Source organism: Grampus griseus, assembly GCF_964374135.1.
Source record: "Grampus griseus genome assembly, chromosome: 9".
Lineage (NCBI taxonomy): Eukaryota > Metazoa > Chordata > Mammalia > Artiodactyla > Delphinidae > Grampus > Grampus griseus.
Window position 1 is genome coordinate 5385629 of NC_139003.1, and position 12361 is coordinate 5397989.

At 40.7% G+C, this 12361-nt stretch overlaps 1 protein-coding gene across 1 annotated transcript in view; it reads right to left on the bottom strand.

Moving 5' to 3' along the window:
- The window catches only part of GALNTL5 (polypeptide N-acetylgalactosaminyltransferase like 5), a gene marked incomplete at its 5' end in the record, with an annotated part of 67899 nt that overhangs the window by 1918 nt on the left and 53620 nt on the right, over positions 1-12361 (bottom strand). Inside the window, one exon of the mRNA XM_082662401.1 lies at positions 2127-2276. Coding sequence (XP_082518527.1) covers positions 2127-2276 — 150 coding nt within the window. The remainder of the gene's footprint in view (positions 1-2126; positions 2277-12361) is intronic.

The window sequence follows — 12361 nt, forward strand, 5'->3', positions numbered from 1 at the left end:
AACAAAATATTGCTGCTCAAATCGAGTTAGGTAAAAGAAAAGGATATATACTCGTGTGTATGTGCATGTTAACAGGAAACTACAGACAGTAATTTAGTGGTGGCTTCTGAGGGGTGAAACTACGGGCTTAGAAAGTTTACTTTTCACTTCATGCTTTTCAATACTGTAAGACAAAAATGTGTATGCGTTACCTTTTTAAAAACTTTTTTTTAAAAATCAGGAAATATAATAAACATACCGAAAAAAGCACATAGAATATAAATGTGCACCTTAGTGAATTGTTGAAAAATCAACCCCAGAAACCCTAAGTCAAGAAATAGAACATAATCAGCATCTCAGAGGCCCTTGCCTTTCCTTTCCTGATCATAATCCTTTCTCTTAGTTTTTTTTCTTTTGTTTTTTTTTTTTTGCGGTACGCGGGCCTCTCACTGTTGTGGCCTCTCCCGTTGATGGAGCACAGGCTCCGGACGCGCAGGCTCAGCGGCCATGGCTCACGGGCCCAGCCGCTCTGCGGCATGTGGGATCTTCCTGGACCGGGGCACAAACCCATGTCCACTGCATCGGCAGGCGGACTCTCAACCACTAGCGCCACCAGGGAAGCCCCTTTCTCTTAGTTTGAAGTGCTATCCTGATTATGTATTCATTTCTTTGCTTTTCTTTCTAGTATCGATATCTAATTATCCACACATAGATTACACGGTTTGATTTTTACCTGTTTTTAACTTTATAGAAATGGAAAAATACAGTATATATTCTATTGTGTTTGGCTGCTTTTGTCCACCATTATATCTTTAGGATTTACCTATACTGTTGTATGTATATTTAAAGTTGATTAATTTTCATTGCTATATAGAATTATATCATTAAACATATCATATTTATTCATTCCACCCCTGATGAATATTTGGGTTGTATTCAGTTTTGGCTAACACAAACAATGCTGTTTATAAACATTCTTGTTCATGTGTTCTGGTGCACAAAAGCATGCTTTCTGTAGTGTATATACAGGATGGAATTGCTGGATCATGGGATATTCATGTCTTTTATTACTTGATATTGCCAAACTGTTTTCCAAAGTGAGTTTGTAACAATTAACACTCCCACCCAGTGTCTGAGACTTCCTGTGCTTGCCAACACATGGTCCTATCAGACTTTAAAAATGTTTTGCCATGTATGTAGAAATATGTAGAAATATCTCATTGAGGTTTTAATTCATATTGCCCTGATTACTCAAGAAATTGAGTATTATTACTTTTATAATTTAAAATAATAAAGAAATATTAGATCAAGACCAGGACATATAATATCACAGAGAGATTCTTACATATTTCTACCCATGTATCTGAAAGGAGGTCTTGTTGTTACTGTCCAAATTTGTTTGAACTTTCAAATTAAAATGAAGCTGCATCTATATGTTCTCTGTATGTGCATTCTAAAGGTCCCGGCAAGGGGCTTAAACCATGGGGAGATGCACAAATGAAGGGGCCTGGCTTTGATGTAAAAATCTTTGACTGTTGGGCTTCCCTGGTGGCGCAGTGGTTGAGAGTCCACCTGCCGATGCAGGGGACATGGGTTCGTGCCCCAGTCCGGGAGGCCGGAGCCTGTGCTCTGCAACGGGAGAGGCCACAGCATTGAGAGGCCCGCGTACTGCAAAAAAAAAAATCTTTGACTGTTAGAGAAAAAAGGAGCAGAGGTTCTTGTGTGGTCCCCAGACCAGCTGCAGCCGCATCACTTGGGAGCTTGGTAGTGGAGGAAGAGAATCCAAAATTCGCCCATGGGAATGGGGGCAGAGAGAGGTATTTGCCGCAGATGGGCAATCTTTGGGGGAGGAAAACAGATCTAGGGAGTAAAAAAAGCCTTCTCGTGTTGGTTGATTTACTTCTGAGAAACTTGAGTTTCCTTAGAGATTTTAAAAACAAAAAAAAAGAGTAAGGTGCAAGTGCAGCAGCTTAAAATGAACAAATTAAGAATAGCATCTGAAAATGGGTGGGTGAACAGCTGAAGGGTTGCCCTAATTTAAGGAAAAGTACAAAAATTGGTATCTAGAAAGCAGCAGAAGGCTTCTTTAGAGCCAGTCCCTCTCTGTACTCTCACTCATCTTTCCAAACCAGGGACACATCCTTCACCTTGTATTCATCTAGCCAAACGTGCACCAGTCTGAGATTATTATACACCAAGGCTTTTGCAATTCCAGTGTGGTTTGCAACGTGTTGCTTATCAATATGTCCTACTCGAGAGCAGGGGAGTATAAAGAGTTGGCCTCCACACATCCAGATCTAGACATAAGAAAAATAGAAAACATATTAATGATTAATGAGTGTTTGCTAGTAATAGGCAACTGCTGGACTAAAACAAAAATAACAATAGCTAACATTTATTAAGTTTCTTATTTCATTTGATCCTCGCAACAACCCTGTCGTGTAGGTACTGTGATCATCCCTATTTTACAGATGAAGAAACTAACACATACATTGGTTAAGAAGCTTGCCCAGTGATATAGTGGCAGAGCACAAGGTTCAAACTCAGGAAATCTGGCCCTAGAGTCAGTGCGCTGAATACCAAGTGATCCTGCCTCGCTTATACATGACCAGTTCTGATACTGATTATGTATGAAGACTGACAAGATATTTTATCTTAGGATATTCTCAAACAATATTCTGAGAGTAACATTTTCTGAGGTGATTAAGTATTGCTGGATATAAGCAAGTAATAAGAGAAATAGCAATCATGGCTGAATTCAGTTATTCATCTTTTTTGTACTTAAAACACTTTAAAACGCTTATTTTTAATAACTTTTTATTACACAAAAGCAAAATATGACCATTGAAAAACTAAGAAATGTAGAAAAGCACACAGAAAAAGGTAAAAATAACTTTTTGTTTTAACACTTTGTCAGTCAATATTAATCCAAGTATGTATGTGTACATACATAGATACACAACATTAAGATAACCTGCTTTTCTTCATTTGATATTATGTGAAGTTACTTTAAAAGTCTTGTATTGAAAAAAAAAAGTCTTGTATTGTTGGACATTTTGGTAGTCTTTGATTTTTATTATTATAGATAATACCACAAAAAATGTGCTTGTAACACAAATCTTATGTATAGTACACTTGCATGACTCTTCTCTTTACTTTAATTCAGTGATTCTTGCATGGTCTCCAGACCAGCAGCATCAGCATCACTAAGGAACTTAGAAATGCAAATCCTTGGGCCCACCCAGAGCTACAGAACTAGGAAGTCTGGGTCTGGGGGCACAGTAACCTGTATTTTAACCAGCTCTTTAGGTGATTCTGATGCACACTAAAGTTTGAGAACCACTGTTCTAATTGATCAAGGTAATATATCCCAGTTTTATAGATATTTTCTTAGGTGGATTCACCTAATCATTTAGGGAACAGCAGTAGGAGAATAAGACTCATTGAAAACAATACTCAGAAGTATTATGGTGAAATATATCACTCAGATAGTCAGAAAGGATTATGTTAAAGAAAATGGAAAAGCAGAACTTCTGACATAACATGAGACCTACTGACTGGTGCAGCCAACCTCTAGAGTTCTTTAGAAATACCCAGAAACATCCCCACAGAATGTCTAGAAAAATATCCATTGAATTCCTTCTCTAAAATGGATGGCTCAGTAGAAAAACCCTGAGACCAAAAGTCCAAAGAATTAGGTTCTTTTATCATCTCTGCCACATGCTTATGATCAGACGTATCCTCTCTGACTCTCATTTTCATCTGGAATTGAGAACTAAATAGTTGCTCATTTAAGCTACCACTTGGGGGTGCTTTGTTATGCAGCAAAAGCTAACTGATACTAGCCACCTATAATGTCTTATTTTCTTTTTTTAAAGTGAGAACTTAAAGAAATTTGGAAAATCATTAATATCTGTTTAATAATTAGAATGGATACAGAAGTATCTATTATTATTGGTACATTCTTACATGTTTGAAATGTTTCTGTATTAAAAAAAGAAATCTGGCTATGAGTATAGAATAGAAAACAAAAGTCAAGTAACCAAAGTGATAAAGGAGGAATATAAGTAAAAAATGTATTTAAAAACTTTCTCAAAAATCAAATTGAGGGAAGCTATTGCAATGTAGCCCAGTGTTCATAGGACCCACAAAGTTGTTCTTTTCTTCTTGATTCATTCTCAAAGGGAAACATGATCCATCTGGACGTGCCTTTTGCTCTGTTCTTTAGGTGATGGTCAGCTTTCTTTCTCAGATATACTGCTGGAAGTAGTCTGTCCAGCTCCCAGTTTCTATTATTATTATTATTATTGGAGGAGGAAGAGGATGACAAGAAGGCAGAGTATCCCATTAAGAGTTAATATAGTGTAGTGGTACACAGCACAAACTCTAGGGCCACTCAGTGTGGTTCAAATCCCCTAAGAGCTGTGTGATCTGGGGCAAGTTACTGAAGTTACTCAACCTATTTGTGTCTCAGTTTCCTCACCTATAAAATGAGAATAATAACAGTACCTGCGTCATGGGATTGTTATGAGCATTAGAAAATCTGATACTTGTAGAGTGCTTAGAGTTCGTGTTTTGTAAATGAGAGTGTATCTCTGTTGTAGTGAAGTGTGGTAGACTGCAAGTGTGGTCACAAATGCTTTTCATTCTTACATGCATACTTAACTGCAATGTAACTGTACTTCATTCCATCAGGACGTGAGGTTTATTTCTCCATCTCTTGAATCTGGTCTTGGCCGCATGATTTGCATTGGTCAACAGGACATTAACAAACGTGATGCGAACAAATGCCTGAAAAGTGTTTGTAGCGCTTTGGGACTTGCCTTCTCTTGCTGCTCTTGGGAACCTTGTGACCACTTCACTGCGAATGAGCCTCTCTAGCCTGCCTGACAATGAGAGACATATGACCTGGTCATTGCCACTGTTCCACCTATTCTTGGGCCAATGTCCACATATGTAAAGGAGGCCATCCCCTATGAGCCAGCACTAGCTGAGCCTCCCGATGAGCAGAGATGTGTAAGCAATACCAGTAGAAACCAGCCATCCTGGCTAGGACCAAAATAACCACTTTAGCAATACAATGAATTTTGAGGACTTACAACTGATTGTTGTTTTAAGCCACTGTATTTTAGGACAGTTTGTTATACAGCATAAGCTGACTGATACATGAGGGAACATATTTCTCTTAACCAGTTTTACTCATTAAGTAAATAGGACCTCCATCCACTGAGTTGCTCATTCCAGAAACTTGGTGTGATAGATGGAAATACTGTTCGGCAATATTATCTCACTCTCCACCCCTCACTAAGGGGTGGAGTATATTTCTCTGACACACTGACTTTGGGCTTGTCCATTTGACATGCTTTGACCCGTGGAATGTGAGCAGACACGATGCCTGTGGAGGCTTTAAATACGCTGTGTGGTTTGGCTTGACTTTTGCATTCTTGCTTATCAACATGGGAAGAATATGCCCAGAGTTGCTACTAGAATGATGAGCAGAGCTGACCAAACTCAGAGCCCAGAGCCCAGCCCTGCCAGTGTAAATTCCGAGGCAGAGCCATGCTGGCCAACACAGAGACACAGGAAAGAAAAAAGCAGAGGCTTCTTGCTCTAAGCCAACCAGTTTTGAGCTCGTTTGTAGCAAGCATCATCGTGGCATTAGCTGACTGATCATTGGGTTGTCCATGACACCCCTTTCTCTCGATAACCACGTAGCTGGTCAGTCTCTGGGTTCTGTCCATTCTACTTGTAAATATGCCCGGAATCTGTCCAGTTCTTTCTGTTGCCGTTGCTACTGCTCTGGTTCCATCCATTGTCACCCTTTGTCCAGGTTATTGTAAGAACCTCCTGGTCTGCCTGCTTATCCTCCACTATGAAAGCCTCCACAGCCACTGTCACTGCCCTGCTTAAAACATACCAGTGGCATTTCATTGCACGTAAGACACATCTAAATCCTTACAGGGTCCTGCAGAGTCCTGCCCCTGCCTCCCTCTCCCGCTTCATCTTGCTGTTCTCTCCTCACTCATTCTGGTCCAGCCTCACTGGCCTTCTCCACTGACACATATGGGTTGGAAGGCTGTCCGCTTTCCAAGTCAGTGGGCAGAAACTGGGGCACTACTGAGTCTCTTCTTACTCTTTGTCTGTAATCTGCATTTGTGAGGGGAAGCAGGGGTGCATCATGCGACAAAGCCAGGGTACGAGTTTCTCAGTCAGTCTTGCTGGCCTCACAGTTATGGGGGTGCCTCCCAGATTCAGGCTGACTATTCATTTTAATTTCTAGTGGGATCTCATCTTTTCCAGTCTCAATACATATCTTAGTAGAAAGTTAGGAGAGGTTGCTGCCCAGATACCATTTTAAATTAGAACTCTGGGAGAGCTGTAGCATAAAAGGAGAGGAACGAACATTGACTGGGAGCACTTTAGGTGGCAGAAGCTGTGTTAGATGCCTTATGCCCATCGCTGCGGTGAATGTACACGGTACCACTGCAAGGTGTCTATTATTCTGATCGTTTACACGTGGGGCCTTTTAGACTCCTGAGTGGTTCAACTACTCAGCAAATATTTCTCAACCACTTTTTACATAGTCAAAGTACCAGGTGCTGAGAACGCATGTTGAACAAGTCAGATCTTTCCCTGCCCTCGTGGAGCTTACAGCTGGTGGGAACACACAACTGGCAGGGCCCAGCACAGAATAAAAATGGGGTCTCAGGATCAAAAAGTATTCGAAGTTTCAAGATGGCAACAGCAGAGCCTTAAGCCAAGTGTGGGGTTCTTCTAAACATGGTACCATGTGCCACCACCCAGGCTGCCTGTCTACACAGCCTGCCCTGCACACACAGACAGGAGACAACTGTGACACAGCACAATAAGTGCTGTCATGGGGGAAGCATGCATAGGAGGGGAATGGATCCCAGACTTGGGTGTGTGTGTCTATGTGCGGGGGGCAGGTAAGGAAGATAAGGTCAAGAAAGTCTTCCCGAAGAAATTACATCAAAGCTGTAGCTATGGATTACGGCGGTGGGGAAAGAGGAAAGTGAACAGAGGCAGGTGATGATTTAGAGGTAGAACTGCCCAGATAAGGTGAGGTCAACGTGGGGCAGGAGAGGGAGTGTGGAGTCCAGGGAGGCTCTCCATGGGGGACGTGTGTGCAGATAACTGGTGGGGTGGGGGAGAGGTAGCATGTCATCCACTCGTAGAGGGAATATGGGAGGAGGAATGTGGGTTTAGCATACCTGTGGGACACCCCTGCCATGGTAACTTGTAGGCGATAGGCCACACGAGCTTATGACTCAGGAGAAGGAACTGGGAAGGAGCGAGAATTAGTGTCATCAGCATCCGTTAATCATGGGAATGTGATGTGGATGAGGTTATGGAGAAGGTGGAGAGAACAGAGAAAGAGGGGCTTGGGGAAACCCCTTAGGGGTGGAAATTCCGTGCAGATGGGCCAAGAAAAGTAACCCAGGGAGGCAGTGGGGAGCCACGGTCCGAGCAGGGGGCTGGGTGCTGAGCAACTTGCCGAATCCTCTACTGTGTCAACACAGGACAATTGCCTTCAGCCTTTCTCTACTGCAGGCGTGTGGTTTGCTCTCAAATCCCAGCATCCAAGGGATGCAGCAACCTTGGGCCGAATCCGAGCTGGCACCCGTGTCTAAGAGGCTCAGTCTGGAGGGTGAGGTAGGGCAGGGCCCCGGTTCCTGCAGGAGTGTATCTTGCCCCTTGGGGGACACCAGGATGGAACCCTGGGGCAGTGTGGCCAGACACAGCGCAGGTTGTCTGCTCTCTCAGGGAAACAGAAATGCTAATCTGGAGCCTGGTTACGAGGCCTATTCCGAGGTTGGGAGTGAAGCTGCAGCTCCGTGGGCACCCAGCGAGTCATCATGTTCCACGAGCAATGGCAACACTGAGCTCAGGTCAACTAAAACAAATTCAGGGCATTGGAGGCTTCCAATATATGGCCAGCCTTAGAGAGAAGTGACTTAGAAACAGGGTAAACCCGAGCTGGGGGGCGGGGGGGGGCTTAAGATCTGAAGTTGAGTAGATCATACAAGGCAGGAAGCCATAGGTTTGGAGCACACTACTTATGATTGCTGTGAGTTTGGGCAAGTCACACTACCTCTCTGTGCCTCGGTTTCCCCGTTATAAACAGGAGATGATGCTGGTACCTACCTCACAGGTTTATTATGAGGATTAAATGAGTTAACATCTGTAATATTTCAGAGCAGTGCATGTCACACATAATAAGAACTTGAAAATGAAATACATTTTTATCCTTTACATCTCAACTTAAATGCCATTTCTGCCGAGGCAGACACACACCTCCCCTAAGACAAGGCTAGGTTCACCTTTTATATGATCTCACAGTACTCTGTATTTCCCCTTCATTGCATTTATCAGAAATAAAACTAAATAACTACTCATCTCACTCTACCCCAGATATTGATAGAATGGAAGCTTTATGTCATTCGAAACCACTTTTGCTTTGAGTGCTACTGTGTTTTAGCACCCAACACGGTGCTTGGCATGTGACAGGTTCTCAATAAATACTGCTGAAGGAGTGAATGAATGAATGAATGAGGATTGTGTCTTCTGAATGTCCAGCATGTGGCACAGCCTGATGCAGGAGGTGCTCCTTAAACGATGGCTGTGTTGAACACTGAACTTAACTAGAACACTCAAGAGAGCCCTAAACTGAAACGAGATTTGGGTCTGACCACCACACAGGTGTTAGTCACAGCCATGGGAGTTGATGTAGGTATATTATGAAAAGTATTAACAAGGGGACAGCACAGACGCTGGCCGAAGAGAACAGAGGAGCCGCCACAGGTCCTGGTGGCCCTGCCCTGCCGGGTGCTACCACTTTTGTTTCTGGGCCATGGGAAGGCTGAGATGCGGAGAAGGGAGGCGTGATGGGCGGCAGGTGGGAGGTATTTGGCTGGCTCAGAGTAGAGGTTCTTTCCCATCAGATAAGGAAAGAGTGCACTAAGTTAACAACAAGCATGGCTTCACAGGTGCAGAGCGGCTACATTCAGCCCTGAGCCCTGAAGAGCACGTGGGGTAAGAAGAGAGGGTTGACAAGGGAAGCAGTCTTGGGAGCACCCATGTTTAAGAGACACACAGGAGAAATTCCTGTAAAGGAGATTGAGAACAGCTGAGCGATACAAGGTTTTTTTTTTGTTGTTGTTTTGTTTTGTTTTTGTTTTTTTTTTTGTTTTTTCCTTGGATTTTGCCCTAAAACCCAAGAAAACTTCTGGAAAAGACTGGTGTACCATGTCAAATGCTACAGTAACCTCAAGCACACGGAAGACCAAAAGCCATCCATTAGGGACACGAATATGAAACTGATGACAGTGCCGTAAATGATGTCAGAGGAAGGATGCTGAGGGCCTCCAGGATCCGATTTACTGGAACGAAGAGTGAGAAATGAAGTAGATGCAGGTGTAGCTGATCTTCCCTTAGGAAAAACCAGGTTACTTGGGTAGAGAGGGCTGCTGGTGTCAAGAGAGTGCCTAGCTATTTATTAATTTACATGTTTGTTTATGAAAAGAGAGAGCCAAGCATACTTAAAACGTATGAAGGGGCCATTTGGAATCAAGTAACTGAAAATATTGAAGCAAAGATAATGAGTGCACTTGAGTAATAAGTTTGCTGTTATTTGCTGTCTGGAGGGAAGGTAAAGCCAAGATAAGGAACACACTCACTTTTTTTTTTTTTTTTTACTGTATGATATCACTTGTAATGTGGAATCTAAACAATAATACAAATGAATGTATATGCAAAACAGAAACAGATTCACAGACAGAAAACAAACCTATGGTTACCAAAGGAGAGAAGGAGTGGGGGAGGGACAGATTAGGAGTGTGCGACTAACATATGCGAACTATTATACTATATATAAAATAGATAAGCAACAAGGATTTACTGTATAGCACAAGGAATTATATTAAATACCTTGTAGTAACCTATAACGGAATATAATCTGAAAAAGAAAAACTGAATCACTATGCTCTACCCCCCAAACTAATACAATATTGTCAATCAACTATACTTCAATTAAAAAAAAAATTTTTTTTAATGGTGGAATTTTGAAACCCCAAGATTTTGTTTCTTTGATTAGAAGTCAGTATTTTTCTGAAATATTTATTGTTCATTAGTATTTCCTTTAAAAGTCTTAAAATTCATTTATGTATATAATGCAACACCATTCAAAACCTTAGGGATTGATTTTGAAATTGCTGAAGTGATTGAGAAGAACAAATTACACTTAGAAAATTCTGAAAATGAAGAGTAACAAGGGACTCACTCTACCAATTAATAGACTTTATCGTAAAGCTACAGAAAATATCAGTGCACGTGATTGGCTCAATAACTAGCAAATGGATCAGTTGAACACAGAAAGACCTAAGTATATATGATTATTTAATTTGTTAAATGTGTCATGCCCGTTTCTTTCTCTTCATAATTGTCACTTGATTAACAACTTGAAAAAAATGCAGAACTTTAACTCCTATCATGCACCAAAGTCTAAATGTAGTAGAGAATTAAATATAAATAATGATGTCATAAAACTATCAGAAAAAAATTATATAAAAAATGATTGGATTTGAGAATTATAAAAGTTAAAAAGCAAACTTAAAGCAAATATTTTACTTGTTTAAAAGCTTTTAGTATTTAGCCTTTTACCATTATATAATATCTATTTTCTGTTTATTGCTTTTAATCTTAAACGCCAATTTTATGTTAATATTGTCACTTCAGCATTTCTGGTTTTGTTTATTCACCTAGTATTTTCTTTTTTTAAATTTTATTTAATTTTTAAATTTTTAAATTTAATTTTATTTATTTTTTTATACAGCAGGTACCTATTAGTCATCCATTTCATACACATCCGTGTATACATGTCAATCCCAATCCCCCAATTCATCCCACCCCCACCCCCACCCCCCGCGGCTTTCCCCCCTTGGTGTCCATATGTTTGTTCTCTACACCTGTGTCTCAACTTCTGCCCTGCAAACCAGTTCATCTGTACCATTTTTCTAGGTTCCACATACATGCGTTAATATACGATATTTCTTTTTCTCTTTCTGACTTATTTCACTCTCTATGACAGTCTCTAGATCCATCCACGTCTCAACAAATGACCCAATTTCGTTCCTTTTTATGGCTGAGTAATATTCCATTGTATATATGTACCACATCTTCTTTATCCACTCGTCTGTTGATGGGCATTTAGGTTGCTTTCATGACCTGGCTATTGTAAATAGTGCTGCAATGAACATTGGGGTGCATGTGTCTTTTTGAATTGTGGTTTTCTCTGGGTATATGCCCAGTAGTGAGATTACTGGATCATATGGTAATTTTTGTTTTTTAAGGAACCTCCATACTGTTTTCCAGAGTGACTGTATCAATTTACATTCCCACCAACAGTGCATGAGGGTTCCCTTTTCTCCACACCCTCTCCAGCATTTGTTGTTTGTAGATTTTCTGATGATGCCCATTCTAACTGGTGTGAGGTGATACCTCATTGTAGTTTTGATTTGCATTTCTCTAATAATTAGTGATGTTGAGCAGCTTTTCATGTGCCTCTTGGCCATCTGTATGTCTTCTTTGGAGAAATGTCTATTAGGTCTTCTGCATATTTTTGGATTGGGTTGTTTGTTTCTTTAATATTGACCTGCATGAGCTGTTTATATATTCTGGATATTAATCCTTTGTCCGTTGATTTATTTGCAAATATTTTCTCCCATTGTGAGGGTTGCCTTTTGGTCTTGTTTGTAGTTTCCTTTGCTGTGCAAAAGCTTTTAAGTTTCATTAGGTCTCATTTGTTTATTTTTGTTTTTATTTCCATTACTCTAGGAGGTGGATCAAAAAAGATCTTGCTGTGATTTATGTCAAAGAGTATTCTTCCTATGTTTTCCTCTAAGAGTTTTATAGTGTCTGGTCTTACATTTAGGTCTCGAATCATTTTGAGTTTATTTTTGTGTATGGTGTTACGGAGTGTTCTAATTTAATTCTTTTACATGTAGCTGTCCAGTTTTCCCAGCACCACTTATTGAAGAGGCTGTCTTTTCTCCATTGTATATCCTTGCCTCCTTTGTCATAGATTAGTTGACCATAGGTGCGTGGGTTTATCTCTGGGCTTTCTATCTTGTTCCATTGATCTATGTTTCTGTTTTTGTGCCAGTACCATATTTTCTTGATTACTGTAGCCTTGTAGTATAGTCTGAAGTTAGGGAGTCTGATTCCTACAGCTCCGTTTTTTTCCCTCAAGACTGCTTTGGCTATTTGGGGTCTTTTGTGTCTCCATACAAATTTTAAGATTTTTTGTTCTAGTTCCGTAAAAAATGCCATTGGTAATTTGATAGGGATTGCATTGAATCTATAG